This window comes from Loxodonta africana, chromosome 9, assembly GCF_030014295.1.
Source record: "Loxodonta africana isolate mLoxAfr1 chromosome 9, mLoxAfr1.hap2, whole genome shotgun sequence".
In the NCBI taxonomy this organism is placed as follows: domain Eukaryota; kingdom Metazoa; phylum Chordata; class Mammalia; order Proboscidea; family Elephantidae; genus Loxodonta; species Loxodonta africana.
This window is the reverse complement of record NC_087350.1, coordinates 42,017,440-42,041,982: the sequence shown is the minus strand read 5'-3', so window position 1 is coordinate 42,041,982 and position 24,543 is coordinate 42,017,440. Positions and strand designations below refer to the sequence as shown.

The 24,543-nt window shown below is 42.1% G+C and overlaps 1 protein-coding gene across 3 annotated transcripts in view; it reads left to right on the top strand.

Annotated features, from left to right (window-relative positions):
• TJP2 (tight junction protein 2) overlaps positions 1–23,364 on the top strand; it is a 119,006-nt gene extending 95,642 nt beyond the window's left edge. For 2 of the 3 annotated variants that reach the window (XM_010587537.3, XM_010587536.3), the window contains exons 12-23: positions 5,178–5,286; positions 6,011–6,221; positions 7,342–7,529; positions 8,781–8,876; positions 9,550–9,629; positions 10,035–10,245; positions 14,088–14,188; positions 15,637–15,849; positions 17,047–17,157; positions 18,349–18,678; positions 20,093–20,178; positions 22,207–23,363. In XM_010587537.3, the coding sequence (XP_010585839.2) occupies positions 5,178–5,286; positions 6,011–6,221; positions 7,342–7,529; positions 8,781–8,876; positions 9,550–9,629; positions 10,035–10,245; positions 14,088–14,188; positions 15,637–15,849; positions 17,047–17,157; positions 18,349–18,678; positions 20,093–20,178; positions 22,207–22,372 (1,902 nt within the window). In that variant the 3' untranslated portion in view covers positions 22,373–23,363. Of the gene's footprint in view, positions 1–5,177; positions 5,287–6,010; positions 6,222–7,341; positions 7,530–8,780; positions 8,877–9,549; positions 9,630–10,034; positions 10,246–14,087; positions 14,189–15,636; positions 15,850–17,046; positions 17,158–18,348; positions 18,679–20,092; positions 20,179–22,206 lie in introns of all 3 variants that reach the window. The other variant, XM_064291246.1, reaches the window with a different exon arrangement.
• Positions 23,365–24,543: the final 1,179 nt, after the last annotated feature.

Genomic DNA, 24,543 nt, shown 5'->3' with positions numbered 1-24,543 from the left:
AAAATAAAGCTGAGACTCTAAGGAGAAAGATCTTTCAAAAGATCCTGCTAATCTTGGGTTTTTAGTCTTCCCTTTGTCTAGTGTTACTCTTAAGGCAGTGTGCTGTAATAGAACAAAGGCGGGTGTGAGCACCAGACCCTCCGATTTGAACCTCGTTCCAGGCTCTCCTTAGTTGTGTGACCTTGGCTAAACCTCTGAGACTCAGGTTTCTGGGTCTGTTCAATGGCAATAAGAATACTTGCCTCACAGTGACGCTGAGAAGATGAAAATAGATAATACTGAGAAGGCCGCTAGCAGAGTTCTGGCACAGGGTAGGAAAGCAGCTGTCCATTCTCTTTCCCCACAGGAAACAACAAACAGCTGCTGCTTGTTACCCTGGTGACACAGTGGTTAAGGGCTATGGCTGCTAACCAGAAGGTCAGCAGTTGGAGTCTACCAGGTGCTCCTTGGAAACCCTATGGGGCAGTTTCTACTGTGTCCTACAGGGTCACTCTGAGTTGGAATTTACTTGATGGCAATGGGTTTATTATGTTATTGACGTCAAAAGTTACCTAGGAAAGGTAGTTTCTAACTAACCAAATATTGATACTTTAAAAGTTACTATATATTGATATGATTTATTGGTTTTAAAGAATTAAACAATGGTAACTCAGCTTTAGCATTTTATGATATACATACCCAGTACCCAGTACCCAGTGCCGTCGAGTCGATTCAGACTCATCCGCCAGGTGCTCCGTGGAAACTCTATGGGGCAGCTCTACTCTGTCCTGTAGGGTCGCTATGAGGTAATGATATACATAGAATATATTTTTCATTGGCTTCAGAATAAATATCAGGAACTTCAAGCACCTCATGACTACAGAAATACAGAATTCTAGAAAACTGTCTTTGGTGGGATTTTTGCTTTATAAACGAAGTTCTTGTATATGTTTTTTTTCCTTGTTAACGTTAGTGGAAAATTCACATGTAATAACTTTGGGGGTTCATTAAGAGTTTCTAGGTTAGAGGGAGAGGGGAGAAAAAAGCTGTAGAGTTTTCAAGGAAGCAAGCAGCAGTATAGAAAAACAGATGGTCCTTTTCCTTCTTGGCTCATGGCCTGATTGCGGTAGTTCAGATTTCATTTCTGGAGCAGATGAAGGGCAGACCTTGATCATGAGCTTTGCTGAAGCTTTCCAGTGAAATCCTAAACTCTGCTTGGCTCTGCCCAGTATCCTGGATGACTGGCTGTACCTGAATGAACCTCGTGGACCACACTATTCCAGGAAACGCCACTCACGAAGATGAAGATTAAAATCCCGTCCAAGTGCCAACTCATACCAGTGTTCTCTTGGGCTAATGCTAAAGAACAAAAAGCGTATTTCTGAGCTAGTACTGGGCACTAGAGTCGCTGGGTGGTGCAGATAGTTAACATGCTCAGTTGCAAACTGAAAGGTTGGCAGTTAGAAACCATCCAGAGGTGCCTTGGAAGATAGGCCTGGTGATCTGTTTTTGAAAGGTCAAAGTCTTGAAAACCCTATGGAGCAATTCTACTTCATACATTTGGGCTTGCCATGAGTTGGAATCAACTCAGTGGCAACTAACAACAACAATAAGGGGCTGTAAAGTCCCTGGGCGGTGCACAGTTCTTGTGCTTCGGTGCTAACCGAAAGGTTGGAGAGTCAAAGACAAGCCTGGTGGTGGTTTGTGAAAAATCAGCCATTGAAAGCTCTATGGAGCACAGTTCTACTCTGACATACATGGGGTCTCCCTGAGTTGAGGTTAACTCGATGCCAACTGTGGTTTGTTTTTGAAGTGGAGGTATAGAGAGTTTAGGGTGCTAACTAGAAATTTGGAAGCCTTTGCTCATGAAGGTCCGAGGATAAAATATTTTCGTACTGTATAGGGAAAAGATTTTCTGAATTCCCATGAAGAAAAGTAGTGAATTCACTGAGGATTTGACAGTCACCCCTCTCTGTAAGTTGTTAAGGACAGGGAGAGTCATTTCAATGAGTAACAAGTAACAGTACTTGACATGTATACTTAAGAAAGTGTTTTATTTCCTGTTATCACCCTGACTGGAGTCCCTGGGTATTGTAAATGATTAATGCACTCGACTGATAACCAAAAAGTTGGAGGTTCAAGTCTACCGAGAAGTGCCTTGGAAGAAAGGCCTGACAATCTACTTCTGAAAAATTAGCCCTTGAAAATCCTATTGGATCACAGTTCTACTCTGATGCATATGGGGTCGCCATGAGTTGGCTTGAGACTCAATGGCAAATGGTTTTATCACCCTGGCAACAAGGACAGAGGGGTGAGAACTGGCTTCTTTTGCAGATAATCCAATGTGGACGTCAGGAAGTAGACAGCCCTTATTCTTGGGTGTGATTAAGTTTTCTCTTGATTACAAAAGGAGGCCTCAGTTCTACAGGGAACTAAAAAGGATTGAGTTCATCTCCTGAGACAGAGAAGCTGTTACACAGTCGTAAGCTGTGGCTGATACAGAAATCCTCTTTGGGCCCACAGCCGACATGGCCGTACCCTGTAGACTGCTTGATAGCTAATGAAAGAGGATATTTATTGAAAAGGACTGTATAACCTAACCTTCATATATAAAAAGTGCCACCCTAGCCTTTTCTACGTTCATTTGTTTCAGAGGTCATGTTCATGGTCAAAGTGCATAAAGGAGGTGAACCACGTAGAGATACTAATCACTTTTTTCTGTTTTGGGTGTGTTGTGCTGTAGCGCGTTAAGTGCCTCATCGGTAACAGAAGCGCACGTATTTTCAGGTTTTTTGTCCTTGGCTTGACTATTTCTGTTTATTTTTTATCTTGTGTAGTTGTCATTTCTCTTTCAGAAACTTCATGGAGTGGGAAAAAAGAAAAACAAATCTGTGGCCGTCGAGTTGATTCTGACTCACAGCCATCTTAGAGGACAGAGTAGAACTGCCCCATAGGGTTTCCAAGGAGCAGCTGGCTGGTGGACTCAAACTGCTGACTTTTTGGTTAGCAACCAGACTCCTAGCCACTGCACCACCAGGGCTAGTTTGTTTAACACCATGTGGGTTTAAAAAATGTAGCAACCAGGGGTGCTTTAGTATTTTATTTATTTTTCTCATTGTGGTAAAATATGCATGACATAAAATATACCATTTTCTTCATTATAAAGCATACCATTGGGTGGCTTTCATCACATTCACTGTGTTGTGCAGCTGTCACTACAGGCCGGTTCCAGAACATTTTCACCACCCCAAAAAAGAGAAACTGGCATCCATCATGTGCTTTAATTTTTGCTGTTGTATTTTTGGCTTGATTGAAGGTCAGTCTTTTGTGGCCATGGTGATGGACAGAGGACCTTCAGGTCCTGCCTGCAGCCCTGTGGCCTTGTCTTATTTAAATGAACAAAGAAATACACCGTCAGTTGCCGTCGAGTAGACTCATTCCTGGTGACCCCACGTGTGTCAGAGTAGAACCATGCTCCATAGGGTTTTCAGTGGCTGATTTTTCAGAAGTAGACTGCCAGGCCTTTTTTCTGAGGTACCTCTGGGAGCACCAACTTTTTGGTTAGCAGCTTAGTGCACTAACTGTTTGCACCACCCAGGGGGTCCATATGCATATGTAAACCAAAAACCAAACATGTTGCTGTCAAGTCTATTCCAAGTCATCGTGACCCCCGTGTATGCAGAGTAGAACTACACCATAGGATTTTCTTGACAATAATCATCATGGAAGCAGATTGTCAGGTCTTCCATGGCGCCGCTGAATAGGTTCGAACCGCCAACCTTTTGGTTAATAGTTGAGTGCAAACCACCGACCTAAGCACATACAAATAAAAAAAACCCAAACCAAACCTGTTGCCATCAAGTTGATCCCGACCCATAGTGACCCTACAGAACAGAGTAGAACTGCCCCATAAGGTTTCCAAGGAGTAGCTGGTGGATTCAAACTGCTGACCATTTGGTTAGCAACAGGGCTGCTAAGCATATATATAATGGCATATAAAACCATACATGTGGCCATACGGAGATACAGAGGTAGATAAACAAATGACACAAGAAAGGACTGGACAGCAAAGTGCAGTGCTTCCTAATTAGGAGGTGGAGAGGTGGGAATACAGTTGTCTTAAATGCTAAATACCGTTCCAGAGAAAAAGGCAACTTGACTGCTTTGGCAATTCACTTTAGTTTAAAAGCAACACAGAAGTTTTCATCTGATGCCTATTTTCATTTCATCATGCTTTTCTAACTTAAGGCCCAATTGATGATAACTTCTTAAAGTAATAGAGCATTACCCTTAGGACTGAAAGCATTCTACAGCCCTAAATGACTGAAGAAAGTATTTCATAGGAATTCTACCTCTTTTCTTTTCTGCAATATATTGCTAAAATATTAGGTACTTTAAGGCAATATTTGCATTTTACTTGTTTGTAATTACTCTGTGTTAAAATGGCTTTTAAGGTACAGAAGTTAAGATTTCAAAATGTCTTTTTCTGTGTGCCACAATTTTACTTGCTTTCTAACTCATCTTCCAAAACTTATTTACAGTGACCCCTAAGCAGTCCATGGGAAGCAAATGTATGGGCTCCTTGCCAGAAATTGGTGTGTGCCAGAAGCCTAACTATATAAGGCTATATATTAGGCTAGTGGTCTGCCATGGAAGGCTAGTGTTCTTCAATTTCATAGGCACATGTATACACCTTTTAGGTGACCAAAGCTGTGGGAGAAAGGTGGAATTGATCAGAATTCTAATTTGCAGGTTTTCATTTGAACCAATTTAAAAACAGTAGAAATGGCTTCAGGTGGGCCAGCACATTTATTTGCCAGAGAACCCACCATTCCCTATTGTCTTACAGTTGTCTATTTCACACTTGTACATTACCTGCCTAACCAAGTGTGTGGGAGACTCAAGGAAAAGAGGGAGACAGCCACAACCCAAAGGAACTCTAATCTGATCCATTGTCTCGTGATGGAATGGTATATCCCTCAGGGATGGTGGGCAGTGTGGGGAGGCAGGAAGGTGTGGATGCACACAGAACTTGCAGCCAGGCAGGCTCATGGTGCGTGCTGCGTGGATTGATAGGGTCACTGAGGCTTCTGTTTTTGTATTTGCTCTGGCTGGGCCCTGAAGAAAACAGGCAAAAAGCTCAAGTGGCGCCTCCTTATAAACTTCTCATTTTTTGTTCTGTTTGTCCTTCCTATCAGGTGAACACACAGGATTTCAGAGGGCTGGTTCGGGAGGACGCCGTTCTCTACCTGTTAGAAATCCCCAAAGGTGAAGTGGTAACCCTTTTAGCTCAGAGCCGAGCTGATGGTGAGCAAGTTTGGTCATTTCACTTGGTTTGGAGGTGGGATGGGGTTGGGGAGGAGAATGAGAGAGGTGTCTTGGGACCAGAAGAGGCAAATCTGGATATTAAACAATCAAAATGCCCCATGGTTCACGGGCGTGTAGAAAAAAATTGGGAACCATTAAACTTTGTATAAAAACTTTTTCTCTGCACCACTTCAGTAATTTCACGAGTTGTGTCAATTTGGAATATATCTGCTTTTCTGAATAAAGACGTATCCTTTTCTGGATCGTGACGTATTTGAAAGTAGACCTGCCTGGAGTTGTTATGGAGTTTCTGGGAATGTCTTACCCTATGGCGGTCAGCCTCATGCTTGCACTTATCAGTCTTTTCAAAGTTGCTTAGCCCTTTTAGGCCTTGTTGTTTTTACCTGTAAAGTGGGAGATGATCATATCTTCCCTTCTTGCCTCAGAGAGTAGATTAGCAACTCATGAAGTTAGTTTTTCATCCTTCCTTTTTTTTGTTTTGTTTTGCCAATTCAACATTTTTCACTTGTACAATTCAATAAACACAATTCTATCAATTATGTTGGGCAACCATTATCAACAATCCTTCCACCCTGAACCATGGTTCCCACAGGCCTGTGCTCTGAGGTCGCTGAATGGTGAGAATGTAAGGGTAGGGCATTAGAGATAAGGAGAAGCCTGACTGATACAGCCAAATGCAGCAAACAGTCCTTTTGTCTTTCAGTGTATAGAGACATCCTGGCTTGTGGCCGAGGGGATTCATTTTTTATAAGAAGCCACTTTGAGTGTGAGAAGGAAACGCCACAGAGCCTGGCCTTCACCAGGGGCGAGGTCTTCCGAGTGGTTGATACGCTGTATGATGGCAAGCTGGGCCACTGGCTGGCCGTGAGGATTGGAAATGAGTTGGAGAAAGGCTTAATCCCTAATAAGAGCAGGTATCTGCAATCACACACTCCCTCACGCCCCTAGTCATCCCTCCCTCATCAAAAACAACAAAATTCCCCATTAGGAAGCCCACATGATTTCATTGTTTGTCATCATGTCCACTACCATCATCTACGCCTTGTTTCCTGGGGGAATGGCTGGGACCTATAAAATACCCACCAGCTTCTTAAAGAATCCAGACTTACTGGTCCCATAGAGGCTGGAGGACTCCCCGAGACTATTGCCTTGAGATACTTCTTAAACCTTGAATTGGTGAACTATTCCCTGAAGTCCCCTTTAAACTAAATAACAGTTTAGCACAAAAAATAGATTGTTGCCCTTGAGTATTATGCTTTAAAAAAAAAACAATGTACATAAGACCAAATGGACAAGGCATAGATAATAAGTTTGGGGGGGGGGGCAATGAGTCTAAGTTAATGGGAGTGAAACAACTAGAACAGAAATAACGAGAATGTTGACATACATGAAGAATGTAACCTATGTCACTGAAAATTATGTGTAGAAATTATAGAATGGGAGCATGTTTTGCTGTATATATTTTTACCAAGAAAAAAAATTAAAATATATTAAAAATATCCACCAGCTGACTTGCTGTGAGTGTTTACCATCATGTGGTTGGTTGTTGAACTTGGCCAGTGTTTGCATGATTTCCTAAGGAGTGTCTGCCGCCTTGTGCAGGGTACGAGGTAGATACTGAGTGGCCACAACGTACCTCTTAGAAATAAGCCAGCCTTGTTGGGCGCCCAGCCCTCTTCCTTGGGAGAGGCTTATGTGCCTCAGTGAGCACTTTTTGGCTGACAGTAGAAAGACCTAGGAAAGATACTGTACTTTCGCAGGGGTTCGAGGTGTGTTTACTCACTCTATGCCAGCCTATCAGAACTGGGTCTGGTGGGATGTGTTTATTACTGAGCTACTTCTGGTGAGTTTTGTATAGACCCAACCTCTCTCTGGAAGTAAAGACCACCATGTTTTCCACCATATCAAACTTTCTCGGGTCAAATCTTCTTTCATGCAAGTTCATTACTAAAAATGATGGGATTTGGTTAATGACAGGCTCATTGCCTCATTTTCTGGATCTAGAGATTTACTCCTCACGGTATCTTCTCTCAGAGCTGAACAGATGGCTAGCGTTCAGAATGCCCAGAGAGACAACGCTGGGGACAGGGCAGATTTCTGGAGAATGCGTGGTCAGCGGTCGGGAGTGAAGAAGAACCTGAGAAAGAGTCGGGAAGACCTCACAGCTGCTGTGTCAGTCAGCACCAAATTCCCAGCTTACGAGAGGGTTTTGCTGCGAGAAGGTGAGCCATGTGGCACCAGGAGATAATCATTTCTGCCTTCTGAGCCTGTCTTCCTTCATTTTCAGGCTGTAACTGTCCAATTCTAACTTACCTGTATCACCTAGGCCAACATCGGGTTATAGAGATAGAATCATATTCAAACAAGAAAAGAGACTTTGAAAAGAATGAGCTGTCAAGACTCCTCAATGGAGACTTATTTCCACAACCTAAAATTTTTTTTTAATATAACCATTCAGAAGTTTTTATACATTACCCATAGCAGAGTTTATCTTTAAAAATGGCCAGAGGAGTATTAATCAGAGGAGAGCTGGGCTGAATTGGGGGTGGGAGGACACAAAATTTCTTTAGTCGGGTATTTTAAAAGCCAATAAAAGGTTCCTCAATACGTTAAACATAGAATTACCGTTGTAGTTGTTAGTTGCCATCGAGTCAGTTCTGACTCATGACAACCCCATGTGTGTAGAACAGAACTGTTTCATAGGGTTTTCAAGGTTGTGACCTTCAGAAGCAGATCATCTAGCCTGTCTTCCGAGGTGCCTCTGGGTGGATTCGAACTACCAGCCTTTTGGTTAGTAGTCGACCGCTTAACCATTTACACTACCCAGAGACTCCTTAGAATTACCGTGTGACCCAGCAGTTGCACTTCTGAGTGTATACCTAAAATAATTGAAAACAGGTGTTCAAACAAAAATTTGTACATGAAAATTTATAGCAGCACTATGCACAGTAGCAAAAAAGCAGAAACAATGTAAACGTCCATCAACTGATGAGTGGATAAACAACATGTAGAGCCATACAACAGAATATTATTCAGCTGTAAAAAGAAATGAAGTACTGATACACGCTATAACATGGATGAACTTTGGAAACCTTATGCTAAGTGAAAGAAGCTAGACACAGAAGACCACACATTGTATGATTGCATTTATATGGAGTATGCAGAATAGGTCAATCCAGAGAGATACAACGTGAATTCCTTGTTGCCAGGCTTGGGGGGCAGTGGTGAGGAATGGGAAGTGACTGCTTAGTGGATATGGGGTTTCCTTTCGGGATGCTGAAGATGTCCTAGAACTAGACAGTGAGATGCTCGTACAACATGTGAATGTACTCAATGGCATTAATGGCAAACTTGATGGTATGTGTATTTCCCCACAATTAAAAAAACAAAAAATCCTGTAAAATGCTTTTGTCTTCTATCTTTATAGTTAGGCACATGTATGTGTTTTAATGGCATTTCTTGTCTCATTTCAGCTGGTTTCAAGAGACCTGTGGTCTTCTTTGGCCCCATAGCAGATATAGCAATGGAAAAGCTGGCAAATGAGTTACCTGACCTGTTTCAGACTGCTAGTAAGTCTGTCACTGATATTTTTTTTCCTCCTCAAATTTTTGTTTTGAATAATGAACATTCACATACTCATCACCTGGTGTCACTGGTTGTTAACATTTTTCCACGTGTGGGTTCTCTCTCTTTCTCACAGTGGACACACACACATACACACACACACACACACACACACACACACACACTTTTAAAAATTTCTGCTGAACCATTTGACATCATGACACTTCACCCCTGAATCCTTGAGTCAGCATCTTCTCAGAGCAAGGACATTCTCCCACACAATCGTAATACTGTTGTCACAACCAAGAAACTTAACATTGATAGTGAATATTATTTAGCATACAGTTCATTTTTCCAGTTTTCTCAATTGCCCCAATTATGTCCTTCATAGCTTTTTTTTTTAGTTAGGGCAAAACCAAGGAGCATGCATTACGTTTGACTTCTGGGTCTTTCTAGTCCCCTACTTTCTTCTAAATTATTATGTAACGTTTGTATTTTGAGGAGTCCAGGCCAATTGTCTCATCAAAAAATAGAATGTTCCTTATTGAATTGGCTTAACTGTTTCTTTATGGGTAGAGTTAGGTTAAAAGGTTATCATGGGTCCTTCCCATTTGTTAGGGCATCTGGTCGTCACTAATTTTTAAGAGATTAATTAATTCTTTGTTTGTGCTTCTGCAGAAACGGAACCAAAAGACGCAGGATCCGAGAAATCCAGTGGGGTGGTGAGGTTAAATACTGTGAGGCAAATTATTGAACAGGTGAGAAAATTCATCTGAAAGCTGTATGTTGACCGAAGGAATTGGATCATGGTTTTCTGCAGGTCTTTTTTTCAAGACTAAAATCTGTGTTTTAACAACTATGAAATGTTAACGATAAAAAAAATTAATGTAAATATGAGCTGTTTCACAGTGTGGAAACCAGTCACTACCCTGTGGCATTGGCGTCTTGGTTTTTTTTTTTTTTTAAAGTGTTCTTAGCATTATATTAATTAAGTAATTTTATCAAAAGTTCTAGTGGATTGGTAATATTAAAGTGGGCGTTATGTGGAGGGAAATGGGTCTGCTCTTTAAGTTTACAAGTTTATCTGATGCAGCCTTTACTTATTTAAACAAACTCTTTGATTTCACACAGCCACTGATGGCACTTTTCCCCGTTTGTCACAGGATAAGCACGCACTATTGGATGTGACCCCAAAAGCTGTCGACCTGTTAAATTATACCCAGTGGTTCCCGATTGTGATTTTTTTCAACCCAGACTCTAGACAGGGTGTCAAAACCATGAGGCAGAGGTTGAATCCATCATCCAACAAAAGTTCTCGAAAGTTATACGATCAAGCCAACAAGCTTAAAAAAACTTGTGCACATCTTTTTACAGGTAAGTGAAGTTATAGTTTCTTTGCCCAAAAGTGAGAAATAGAGGATTGAAGGATGGAAAAAATAAGGAAGTGATCAGAGTGGAGAATTTGAAATCATGCTCATGACTCCCGGAAAAGTAGTTCTCCAGTTTAGTAGCTTAAGTGATATATTAGATCTGTGGCATGTATATAGTTAAATTTGCAATGACACGCAATAATTGATCATTTTGCTGATACACTCAAATTTTTCATTGTGAGCACCGCAAGGCTTGTGTGTGAGCCTGCAAGCTGGTGACTGAGCCTGGCTCACGGCCCAGCACCCACATCTCAGTCTAGGTTGGGTCATTGTTCTCTACTTACCATTAACACATGTGGTAACTTGTGAAGTCGCAGGAACTTTGTTTCCTTATTTGAAAAATGTCCCTATAATAGAGACTTGAACACTGACTGGATATTGGATGGCATTAAGGTTTTATTATTCCTACTTTTAGGTGTGATAATAATATCGTGGATATGTTAAAAAGAAAGAAAAAGAAGTCCTTATCTTTTTAGGGATACATACTTAAATATTTAAGGAAAACCTAATATGATGTCTGGAATTTGCTTAAATAATTTGCATTGGGGTGTGGGTGAGAATAGATGAAACAAGATTGGTCAAGAGTTGATCATTTTTTAAGTTGGCTGGTGTATACGTGGGAGTTCGTTAAACTGGTCTCTCTACCTTTTTGTTTTGCATGTTTAAAATTTTCCATAATAGGAAAGAATTTTTTAAGTCTCTGAAATGAAGACCCATTGCTACTGTTAGAAAGTACAACGGTCTAAGAAAGTGACATATTTTAGTAACTGAGTATATGCACTTCCTATATAAATGACTAGTTCTGTGCGTATGGTATAATTAAGGGCTTAAAAGGGTTACGTAAATTTTTGGGTCATGCAATGCTTTGTTTTGTGGGAATGACGTGAGGACACCACATGGGTATGATGTCCTCGGGATAATCATACCTCTTATTTGAGCATAGCAATCATCATCAGCTGATGTCATTTTTATCTGTCACACTGGTGGCAGGGAGGTGAGTGCGTGTGTGTCAGCTTTAGGCTCTTGCTTTACTGTCACTGGCTTTTCTCGTTAAAGGAGAGAGATGCACTGTTTACCACTCTGGTGAAATGTATCAGGAAGATAATCCAAAACTCATTTCTTTCAAGTCAATTCTGACTAATAGTGACCCTTTAGGAGAGAGGAGAACTGCCCCATAGAGTTTCCTAGGCTGTAATCTCTACAGAAGCAGACTGCCACATCTTTCTCCCATGGAGCAGTTGGTGGGTTCAGACTGGCAACCTTTCAGCTGACAGCTGAACACTTACCTACCGCACCACCAGGGCTCCTCAGCAGGGGCATAGTTTAACCAAATGCCGAGGAGATAGTGATCCATTGTAAACCGGGTTTCTGTGAATGCAGACACTTAGAGCTTGTGCTCTGGGTATATTCCTATATATTGTTCCTCTGTCATTTTTAGTTCCAGATAGTTGGAGCTCATATGTCTCCTCTGGGAAAACAGTTGTCTGGACCAATACAATATCCCTTCATAGGCTTGGTTCATCAGTAGCAATAGTAATGATAGTAACAGCAGCACCTACCAACGATATAACCTTTTGTGTGTGCTGTCTTACCAGGCCATGAAAAAGGCCAGGGGACTTCCGCAAAGTCACACATGTAATGTATGGCTGACACCATGTAACGTGGTGTCTGTGACTGTGTGTCCAACACACACACATTATTCTGATGTCAGAAGGGCTCTCAATATCCTCTAGTGCAGTTCCTCTATTTAACAGATAAGAAAGCTGAGACCCACGTGATTGTGAATGATGGTAGGCCTCCCCTCACAGTATCATAGTTGTGCACTTAGCTGCTCAGAAGAGGTCAAGTGAACTAGTATTCACTTCCTTGGGTTATGCCTTTATATGGGGCTTAGGAAATTAGCTGCTGTGAAGCTCTTATTTATTTATTTTTTCCTCATGTCCTTGACTCTTAATGTGAATTCAATAAGAGGTTTTATGATTTTTTTTCCATTTTATCAGAGGGCGTGATCATATTTCCGCATCTCATAAACGACCCTTTTAGCTTTAGGTTTTTAGCATGATGAATGCAGACTACTCACCTCAGACGGCTCCAACATAAAGCACCTTAATGTTGCATTTAGTGGGAATCACTCATCTTGTCCCTGGGGGTTTCCCTACCAAATGAAGGTGCGAAATCTTGTTTGTATCATTTAAATATGATGCTGTTGCATTTTACCCACGAACACGGTAATCTTTGCAAGGCACCCAATTAGGAGGGTACAAAAGTCCAAGGAATCAAGGTTACTTTTCCTTGGATTGTCAAATGTATCAGCTTGTTTTAATGCTATAAATAATTAATAACCAAGGAAATTGTAAGCTCATTCAGGATTTTCCAAGGTCAGTGTTGGAACTCTTTAAATGAAAGGTATGTCCATAGTGCCGTGCTCTCTAATGAAAGGCAGACAGTGTGGTATTAAAGAAAAAAATCCTAGTTTACTTGCAGCCTGATATTTTTAGGCCCAGTTTAGTTATTCCTTTTCCGGGACCAGTTTGCCTATCTTGTTTATCCTCGTTAGGCCCATACATACATACCATTGAAGAACAATTGCATAGATTGTACTTGTTGGTATTTTATATCTGTGCTCTAAATCTGTGCTTTTAGTTGGGCAGTGTGATATGGTGGCTAAGTCTGTAGGCTCTGAGGTCCAGCTCCTGAGTTTGCATCCAGGCCCCTTCACTTGTTTGGTGTGAAACCTTGGGCTAGTTTTACTTCTCTGTGCCTTGGTTTCTCATCTGTAAAATGGGCATGATAGCAATACCTACCGTGCAAGGTTCATATAAGCATGAAATGAGCTAAGTCTATGTAAGGTGCTTAGAAAAGTGCCTAGTCAATCCATAGGAAATGCTATTATACAAGGTAAGTTTTGTTCTTAATAGGAAATGTATATTCCTTAAATACACACCAGTTTAGGTTTGGTTTGCCAGGGTAGTAATCTACTAACAATTACTAAGGGTTAATCCGTCTGCGTATTATAACATGTTCAAGCCTATGAAAAGGATGATATACATTGTTCCCTTTACTATTTTATTGGAGAGGTCAGCAGTATATTACTGTATATATTTTTTCTTCATGATACACGTCTTACGTAATGATCACTAAAATACAGAACATTTGCATTTGTTCGAGATGTGTTATCTGGTGATATGCTCCCGAAGACACAATCTTTAAAAATAATTTTTTAAAGGTAGCTTTTCTAAAAAAATAGACATTCTGAAAACAAATTAACTAAACTGTAGCTTTATAATATCAGTCTGTAATGTAAACTCCAAGGGAGCCCTGGAGGCACAGTGGTTAAAGCTCTCATCTGCTAACCGAAAGGTGGGTTGTTGGAACCCACTGGCTGCTCTGCGGGAGAAGACATGGCAGGCAGTCTGCTGCTGTAAACATTACAGCCTTGGAAACCTTACGGCCAGTTCTACTCCATCCTATAGGGTCGCTATGAGTCAAAAAAAATCAACTCCACAGCACACAAGGACAACAAGAGTGTAAACTCCAACAGCTAGGTGGTTAATAGCTTTAATTATGTTCAACTATAGGGTTGCTATGAGTTGGAATCAACCTGGCGACGGTGGGTTTGGTTTTTTGGTAATAGGATATATTATTCAAATACGTGCAGACTTTTTCTTGCACGTGCCAAAGCTTTAATTGAAGTATGACAGAAACGAGCATACATTCTGTCAAGTAGCATTCTTAGTAGACAATGCTTTGGAAATGAATGCACACCTTTTGTTTCCTTTTCTGTAGCTACAATCAACCTAAATTCGGCCAATGATAGCTGGTTTGGCAGCTTGAAGGACACAATCCAGCATCAGCAAGGAGAAGCAGTTTGGGTCTCTGAAGGAAAGGTATGTGGCTTAGATAACTCTGCTCTGAGGTGAGAGTTTGTACTCTGAATCTTTTCTAAAGAGGGTTGTGAATGTAGTAAAACCATGCCCGTTCAAAGTGATTTCAACATACGTGCTCATCAAGTTTGACATTTTATAAAGTCTTTGAAAAAATAGTCAAAAGTTAAGGGACTTAAAAAAAAAAACAGTAGAATGTGATATATGAAACCCTACATTCACTTCCCTTCTACTTTTAACGTAGTAACTACTGTTGTGTCCCGGTTACACTAATCAGAGCTTACAAGGTCTCATGCTGAGCTCCACAGCTTGCCAAGGACATGGAAAACTTAGAGAAGAGAGGAGAGATGAGGTTGAGGCAGCATGGAGAACATGGCTGAAAATTAAGAGAAAGCCGAAAAGCAAATGGAATTACTGGCCTAGAAGAAGGGTGGCAGAGAATGTATAGTAGTCCTAGGGTTTGAATAGGTGATAAGAGGGTGTTAGGAAACTTGTCTAGGCTTCTAGAACTTACATAGTTTCTCTTCTGTGGAAATAGCTTACACATGGCTGTTCAGCAGGCAGGAAGGAGAGAGTTAAATAGCCTCCTGTGGTCCCTTTTAATTCTAGCAGTCTTTGGTGCTAGTACCTGTGCTCCAGCTGAATTGTAGCAGCTCTTGGGACTTCACAGCTACTGTTCTTTTGGCTCAATTGGCTTAATGAGATTGTTGAGTTATATAGTCTTGCTCTTTCACATTAGGCCCTTGAGTCAGTGTTTCTAGCATTTACAACTGCTTACAATCTGCTGGGCTTCATGCTAGCCTCCATGGTGAGGACAAGTTGAACAGGACAGAGTTTCTGCCCTCAAGGATTTGAGACCCTTGTAGCTGAATGGAAATGTGTGCACTACAAGGCAGTGTGCATTTATTACTAGGAGACAAGTACCAAGAGAAAGGAGCCGTATTGCAGAAGAAAAACACAACAGTCTGAGGAAGTTTGACTCAGTAGCAGTATATAGGATGGATGGTAGCAGGGGCAGGGTGGAGAGTTCTGAATTTGAGTCCCTGCACAAAGGTTAAGATTCCCTGGGTGGTGTAAATGGTTAAGCGCTTGATTATTAACCGAAAGATTGATGGTTCGAACTCACCCAGAGTCGCATCAGAAAAAAGACCAGGTGATCTGCTTCTGAAAGGTCACAGCCCTGAAAACCCTATGGAGCAGTTCTACTCTGCACGCATGGAAGTTGCCAGGAGTTGGAATCCACTCGATGGCAGCCGGTTTGATTTTTAGCTTTAGCACAAAGGTTAGCATATTAATTTAAAGCCGAGTGATTGCAGCTCAGTCAAGGTGCACCCCCTTCCTAGCACACGCTGGGTTTCAGTCACTTGGCTGTGCCCTTGGGAATTTTCTTGAGTCCCCACTCCCAGGAGCCATGTCAGACCCCACTGACCCTGCGAAACAAATTCCTCTAGATGGAAGGGATGGATGATGACCCCGAAGACCGCATGTCCTACTTAACTGCCATGGGTGCAGACTATCTGAGTTGCGACAGCCGTCTCATCAGTGACTTTGAAGACACCGATGGCGAAGGAGGCGCCTACACTGACAATGAGCTGGACGAGCCAGCTGAGGAGCCGCTGGGGTCGTCCATCAGCCGCTCCTCGGAGCCGGTGCAGCATGAGGAGGTGAGGCGAGGCAGGACGCAGGCTCAAGGCCCAGTTGGCAGGAACAGGAGGCTCTGGCGTTTCCTTTCATTCTTCCGGACAACCGTTCATTCAGGGTGTTGTGGAAGGGATTCCTGAGGGCTGGAGCAATGACTCCCAGGGCGTCTCTCACTCTGAGCCGACGCCTGTGTGGTTGTGGTTGTGGTTGTGGTCTGCGGGCAGGTGGGACAGGAACATGGCACTGGAGCAAGCAGAGTGATAGACAGTCCTCACACACACGCCCTCAGGCATGAGGGAGAAACCAAATTGCTTCACATGCCAGCTGCCTAAATTACAAGTGGAATGTTCCTATTTAAATTAAATGCAATATTGTTGTATTTACTTGTAACCTTTGATTAGGTTGGTCTCTCTCTCTCTCTGTACTCTTCAGTGTCCTTGCTTTTTTCTCTACCCTACCTTTAACCTCTCTAATCTTGCTGAAACTCCTGAGTGTTTCCCCATCAGTTTCCTTCTCTTTATTTTTCTGATTTTTTAATTGAGTTTATGATCAAATACACATTCAATCATGTGTACCGCGCATCCGCTGCCCTTGACTAGATGGCCTACGTGGTCCTCAGAAATCACGTCACCAGACACGGTAATTTCAGGCCAGAGCAATTATTAGCTGGACTTCAGAGAACATGAAGTAACAACCTTTGTAAACGAGGCTATCACCTATTTGGATAGTTAATACTGTGGACTTCCCTTCAGCAGTTTAGTTCATTTTAGTGAGTGATTTTGTTCTTTATAAAATAAAAGTACCCCAAAAAAATCACTTAAGGGGAGGGGAAACCTTTACCTAGCCGCCCCCACCCAAAAAACCCAGTAGTATATACTGCTGAACACGTTGGAAAAATAAATGATCTCCTCTGTCTGCAGCTATAGATGAGCTAGTGCTCAGAAATGTTAACAGTTGTTTGTGACAAAGACTCTACGAGGACATTTTTTTTAAAATGTGCTTAAAAGGAAGAGACTGTTGCATCGGATGCAGCTGCAGCCAGTGTTAAAAATGTGTTTGAAGCTCTTGCTAATGGGAATCTGCCTGGTGTCCGTCTTTCGGTAAAGAAACGCGGGGTCAATACCTCAACTTTTGAACCTAAGCCAAGGTGGCAGAATTCCAGCAAAGCAGATGAACCTGCACGGATGCTCTTGTCGTAAATGAATCTTTATGTCTTGTAGAGCATAAGGAAGCCCAGCCCAGAGCCACGAGCTCAGATGAGGAGGGCTGCTAGCAGAGATCAACTTAGGGACAATAGCCCGCCCCCGACATTCAAGCCAGAGCCGCCCAAGGTACGTGGCTGGAAAGCCCAGGATGGGAAGAAAAAGGAGGCAGGTACCAGGGAGGAGCATGCGAGATGAGGTGGTGTTGATTCTGCTCGTTTGACTCACCGTGTTCTCAAGGAGAGCCTGTCTTTGGCCTGTTGGGTGAACACAAGCATTAGAGAAGGGAGAAAAGATTTGGAGTAAAAGGCATTTTTAAGCGCATGTACAAATGACTCTATTAGTCTTTATGTTATTTTATTTATTTTTTGTATAAAGAATAAAAGTTGGACATACAATGCATACCCAGGATCACCAGTCTCAGAATCCATTTTTCTTTCTGTTTCCAGTTAATGTTTGCTCCCCAAAATCTGATTTAGGTGCACCAGGAGGTCCTTACTGGTGATTGGCTGCAGAAAACAGCTGTCACCATTGTTGACAAGGCCTCTCATTATGACAGCAGCTTAGGTTTTTTCTGTTTTAATTTTGTGGTAAAAATATATCACAAGATATTTGTCACGTTAACCATTTTCAAGTGCACAATTTGGTGACATTAATTGCATCATCCACTGTGCTGAGGCGATGGTCTGTGTCATATGACACTTTTCCCCTCTCTACATGAAAGCTGTGTCTTTGAATTTCTCTTATATTCCAATACAGTTTCCGTCTTTAACTTAATAATTTGGATGAGAAGAAAGTAGTAATTAGTTGTGTGAGATATCAGAAGTAATTAGAAGTATATCTGCTGTGAAAATTTACAAGTAGGCTTAGGATCAGAAAAAGCAAGAAAGAAGGGGCCATTAGCGTGGTGCAGTGGCCTCCCCCAGAGACTCCCTCCCCCCTGAGCCAACTCAGGATCCCAGTCTTCTGATTCTTGAGACCTAACTTGTTCTGAGGTGGCCTCCAAGATTCCAGTTCCCTCTAGTACAAGATCATTCAAGGTCTGATTGACCTGCAGCCATTGCAGTCCCTCCAGCGTTTTCCCAGCACCCTTTTGTTTTCTTAGCACTCTTCATATTCTTCCTTGGGAAAGGAGGGAGGACTCAGGATACCCAGCCAGTGGCTGAATGCTCTGCCATATTTGATTCCTTGTTGGAATGATACTACAATTTGTTGACCACCTTTGGAAACTGATCAGGAAATGGAGTATATTAAATCACTAATACAGACTTGAAAATCAACTGAAAGCCCGAGGTAAAAGTATGTCATTGCTCTCTGCAGGCCAGAACCCAAAACAGAGAAGAATTCCATGACTTCTCCAAATCCTACGAATACAAGCCAAATCCCTCCACCGTGGCCACTAACGAAATTCCTGTGGCATCTACCAGAGGTTACCCTCCTCCTGTGGCAGTAAAACCTGCCTTTGGACGGCCTATACTGAAGCCCTCCACTCCCAGCCCGGCTCTGGAGAGTGAGGAGACGGGGGAGGGCAGTGAGGAGCAAGAAACCACTCCCAGGTCTGTCCTGGGCAAAGTCAAAATATTTGAGAAGATGGATCACAAGGCAAAGTTACAGAGAATGCAAGAGCTCCAAGAAGCCCAGAATGCAAGGGTAATTTTTTTTTTAATTAATTTTTAAAAATTTTATTGTGATGGAATATATATAATAAAAATTTGCCATCGGAACCATTTTTAAGTGTACAATCCAGTGACATTAATTATATTCACCGTGTTTTGCAACCGTTGCTATTATCTATTTGTAAAAGATTTTCATCATCCCAGACAGTACTGCTTAAACAATCATTTCCCATTCCTCCTTTCCCCAGAAGGGTAATTGTTTTTGAACCATTAGATTAATATGGTGTGCAGACCGTAAGAGGCTTAAATGTATTTGATTTCAGTATAATAATTCACAGTCTCTGGATGGCAAAAATGGTTAAGCAATTGACTGGTAATTGAAAAGTTGGCAGTTCAAACACACCCAGAGGCACCTTTGGAAGAAAGGCCTGGTGATCCATTTCCGAAAGGTCACAGCCTTGAAAACCCTATGGAGTAGTTCTAGTCTAGGCACATGAGGTCACCATGAGTCGGCATCGCCTCAGCAGCAACTGGTTTGGCCTTTTTGGTTATAATAGTTCACAAGTGTTTTTTCCACTGCTGAACACCAAAGGGATGATCACACAGACGGTATCAAAGGTACGTCCTGTGTTGGGGTCATTTCCAGATTGCCAGCTATCAGTGCCTCCCTTTGTCTTCTAATCAAGAAAGCCCACCCGTATAGGTGAATAAGCTGCTTTTCTTCATACTTAAGAACTTTATATCGAGTTCTGGAATGGGGAAGCGTAATAAGAGAATCCCGGAAGTTAATTTTCCTTAAAACATTTGTAATGTCCATGAATGGTGCAGTTAAGTGCTCGACTACTGACTGGAAGGTTGGAGGTTCGAGTCCACCTATGGAAGCCTCCAAAGAAAGCTTCTGGTGATCTACTTCCAAAATCTCAGCCATTGAAAACCCTGTGTTGTGCAGTTCTACTCTGACACACGGGGTCGCCATGAGTCAGAATCGACTTAATGGCACCTGATTGGTGATGTTTGTTTGGTGACTGAATTTTAATTTGCTGCTGGATTTGCCATAGAAAACAATCAAATCTTGGGGGCTAAAATTAAACGGTCCATAAGTTATGTTTTTTACATACTGTTGGAAATTTTTTACCATGTCCACATATAACCTTTCCAAAAAGTAAAGAAAAACAAGGAAAAGCTCAAGAAGCATATTCTGCCCAGGAGCTGTGGGCATTTTCTTTGTTCAAGTCTACCACAGCGGCGGTATTCTGAGCATTTCCTATTTCACTCATGCCAGCAGGTGCCACACAACCGTGGAAGCTAGAGATTTGCTTCCATTTTCCTCACAATGGCATTGGAAAAGAAGTAGAATATGAGCAAGAGGTGGGACCAGCAGGGAACCAGCCACCAAACTCTCCAGTGGTTCATTTTTTCCTTTTGTTCTTTTTCCCTAATTGCCACAGATTGAAATTGCACAGAAGCACCCTGATATCTATGCAGTCCCAATCAAAACACAAAAGCCAGATCCTGGCCTGCCCCAGCACACAAGGTAAGGGGCGCCTGAGGGTGTAGGTCTAAAGCTTCCGATAGACAGAGGAGGCTTCTCTGCGACTTGGGCTCTATTTGTTTCTTTTATTGTAGTAAAAATATATATAATGAAACATGTGCCAATTCGCCATTTTTTGCATGTACAATGCAGTGGCGTTGGTTACGTTCATCACGTTGGGCAACCATCATCACTGTCCATTTCCAAATAATTCCACTCCCATGAACAGAAACTCTGTGTTTCCTAAACAAAGACTCCCCCACCCAACCACTAATCTCTGGTCTCCATACATTTGCCTATTTCATTTCAGTGGGACCTTACGGTATTTGTCCTTTTGTGTCTGAGTTATTTCACTCAGTGTGATGTTTTCAGGACTCCTCTATGTAGTAGCATGTATCAGAGCTTCATTTCTCTTTATCGCTGTGTCGTATTCCATGGTGTGTATCTACCACATTTTGTTTATCTACGCATCTTTTGGTGGACATTTAGATTGTTTCCACCTTTTGGCTCTTGCAGATAGTGCTGCAATGAACACTGGTGTACGAGGGGACTTGGACTCTTTAAGAAGGAGCTTTCTTCGCCCAGATTTCAGGGTGTCTTAGTCATCTAGTGCTGCCATTACGAAAATACCACAACTGGATGGCTTTAACAAAGAGAAATTTATTTTCTCACAGTCTAGCAGGTTACAAGTCCAAATTCAGGACGTTGGCTCCAGGGGAAGGCTTTGTCTGTGGGCTCTGGAGGAAGGCTTCCCCTGGTCGAGGAGCTTCTCAGGCACAGGGACCCCGTGTCCAAAGGACGTGCTCTGCTCCTGGTGCTGCTTTCTTGGTGGCATGAGGTCCCCAACTCTCTGCTTGCTTCCCTTTCATCTTTTGAGAGATAAAAGGTGATGCAGGCCACGCCTTAGGGAAACTTTCTTTACCTTGGATCAGGGAGGTGACCTGAGTAAGGGTGGTGTTACAATCCCACCCTAACCCTCTCAACATAAAATTACAATCACAAAATGGAGGAAAAGCTCACAATACTGGGAATCATTACCTACCTAAGTTGATACACACATTTTTGGGGTACACAATTCAATCTATGACACAGGGCAAGAGAATTTCCACCCCATCATCTGTTCCCTTACTCATTTAGTCAAATTTAGTTGTAAACATTACCAAGAGACAAACATTCGTAGACATTTTGCTTTGTGTGCTGAGGTTCTCTGACGGAATATAATCACTGCCATTTCAGGTCCATAGTACTCTTTGACCTATTGGAGCCCAGTTATGTTAAACTGTGTTAGAATAGTACGTGAGCAGAATTCCTGGGCTTAGACCTGCATTGTCACTAATGTGTTCTGGCTCTTAGCTAAGCTCCTTAATTGCTTTGCATCACCTAGCGATGTCAGGGTGCTTGTGCCAGATCGTGTTGTGAAGAGAATTGTGACAATCAGTTGTCCAGTATTGGTGAAATGCTTTATATTTAAGATGCTGTCTAAGCTGGAAGTGATGACAATGTCTTCTGGTGGAGGTTTTACACTGGCTTGTTTCCTGCTTCTGAGAAGAGAAAAAAATAAATCACATTCTCTTGTTGCCATCCTGACTGGAAGCAATGGAAACCTAAAGGCAAATTTCTTCTTTGCCAGTTGAAAGGTAGCACAGGCAACCAGGTTGCCCCTGGCAACTAAAGGGCGGCACGGTATATAGTTGATGGAACTGGCGGAGAACTCGTTCTGCTGGGTGAGGCTATAGCCTGGGAACTTAGGGGTGGGAAGGCAACCCCCATCTCCTGTCCAGCTGGGGCAAAGAGAATTCTTAGGTCAAGGAGCATCTGGTCAGCTTCCTTAGTCACTGCCCGGGTGGGCGTTGGCCTTGGCCCTGTTACTCCCATTCCCCACGCCCATAGCTATGTGAACCTGGAATGGTTTATCAGCAAAGAGTGTGGCTCAGAGGTAAGTGATCTGCTTTGGGTGGTTGGCCATACCTCCATGGCATTCTGAGGGCAGGGACATGCTCTGTAATGCATTTAACACTCTGGCTTTGCTAGTTCCAGGCCCCCTGAGCCGCAGAAAGGTCCTTCCAGACTTTATCAGGATACCAGAGGAAGTTACAGCAGTGACGCCGAGGAGGAGGAATATCGACAACAGCTGTCGGAGCATTCAAAGCGCGGCTACTATGGCCAGGCTGCCCAGTACCGGGACACAGAATTGTAGATGTCTGGGAATTGACTCTCTGTGCCCACTGGCCACCACATCAGGGTAGCACTCACTCCTGCTAAGTCACGGGGATGGTTCTTTTACAGTTAAAATGCACTGTGGAGACGTGGTGGGACCTGAGGTCATGCCCTGTCACGGGGAACCCGGGGCACAGCCAGTGCAAATTAAGAACCAAGGCTCTATTTGTGGGACTGGGTTGGGAGAGTTTGTCTTTGCTCAGAGTATAGAACACTACAGTCTGATGCTGTTAGCTGCTTCAGCGAACCAAAATCTGTATTAATTCTGTTTTCGTATTTTTAACATGTATATTCAGGAATAACTATTTTTCATCATTAATCGCTGCCTACCAGGACTGTCTCAGTGTGAGGCAGAAGGTGAAAAAAGGAATAAATACTGTTGGACGCAAACTAAATTCCAAGAAATATTTTATTACAACAGATGTGCCTTTGATGAGAAGTGTCTTAAATTTTCTTCCTCTGCAGCTTTATGCAAAGCCATAATGGACTAAAACATTATTTTGACTAAATTTTTATATCAGCTTAATAGCTATGGTTTTCCCTGCACTGTACCATCTTTTCAAGGGCTTCGTCTTTATAATATTTTCCATAAATTCTGACTGTATATATAATAGCTATCTTTGGTAGTTTGGTTATAAATGCTACATAGGTTAAAGACCAAGAAGTTGGTATAGATATTATTTGTTTAAAACCATGTGCTCCACAAAAGCAAATACTCATGAAAAACATGTTTTATTTCCAAAAGTGTGTGTATTGACAAAAGTTAGTTTTGTAATTTAATAAAAAGGATTATATTGCAATCAGTAACTTGCTGTGTGGTGGGCTTCTACACTTCATATTTCTAAGTGCAATTTTTATTTCTGTTACTAATCATAAAAGTGAGACATGCGCATTGTTGAATATTGGAAAATGCAGACACGTATAAAGAAGAAAATAAAAAGTACTCATAGTCTTCATTGCTCAAATAATTTTGGTACATTTCTCCCCGATACGTATATGTGTGTGTCTGTGTGTGTTAGGAAGTCCCCTGGGTGGTGTAAATGGTTAAGTGCTTGGCTGCTAACTGAAAGGTTGGCTGTTTGGTCCACCCCGAGGTACCTCAGGTAAAAGACGTGGCAGTCTAAGAAAAACCAGTCATTGAAAACCCTATCAAAAATTCTACTCTGACACACATGGGGTCACCATGAGTTGGAGCATACACAGTGTAGTCTTATACTTGAGGCTATACTGTGTATATAATTCTGTGTACTACTTTTTCTTTTTGGCCTATTTAACATTCTGTCATGGACATTTCTCTCATGTAGTTAAAACTCCATGCCCACATCATTACTGATAACTGTAAAATAATATGTGACTGCCTCATAGGTGAACAATTCCCCTGTTGTTGACTGTGTGGATTATTTCCAGGTTTTTTGCCTCTTTTCCATGGAATGAACCTTTTTATATATAATTCATTTTTGTATACCATTGGTCAGCATTTTTAATCTTTTTCTGCAGGTAAATTCTCAGAAGTAGAATGACTAAGTAAAAGCATAGGAACATTTTTAAGGCTCTTGATGTTTATTGGCAGATTGCTTTCTAGAAAGGTTGCATCGATTTACACTCCCACATTTTCCTCCTGAAAGGCTGAAATTATGTTTAGAATTTAAACAAGACAGCCTAGGAATTTAGACCAAATCATAAGTAGGCTGAATTTGGGAAAGGAGAAAAGGTCTTGAATTCCAGTAAAAGCCTGTCTCAGTTATCTGTTGTTAGGTGCCGTCCAGTCAGTTCTGACTCATAGCGACTCTGTGTACAACAGAACGAAACACTGCCCGGTCCCACATGGTCATCACAATCGTTATTATGCTTGAGCTGATTGTTGCAGCCACTGTGTCAGTCCTTCTCTTTGAGGGTCTTTCTTTTTTTTGCTGAGCTCTACTTTACCAAGTGTGATGTCCTTATCCAGGGACTGATCCCCCCGATAACATGTCCAAAGTATGCGAGATGTTATCTAGTGCTGTTATAATTGAAATACCACGAGTGGATGGCTTTAACAGACAAATTTATTTTCTCACAGCTCAGGAGGCTAGACATCATCCGAATTTGGGGTGCCAGCTCTAGGGGAAGGCTTTTTCTCTCTGTCGTCTCTGGAGGAAGGTGCTTGTCTCT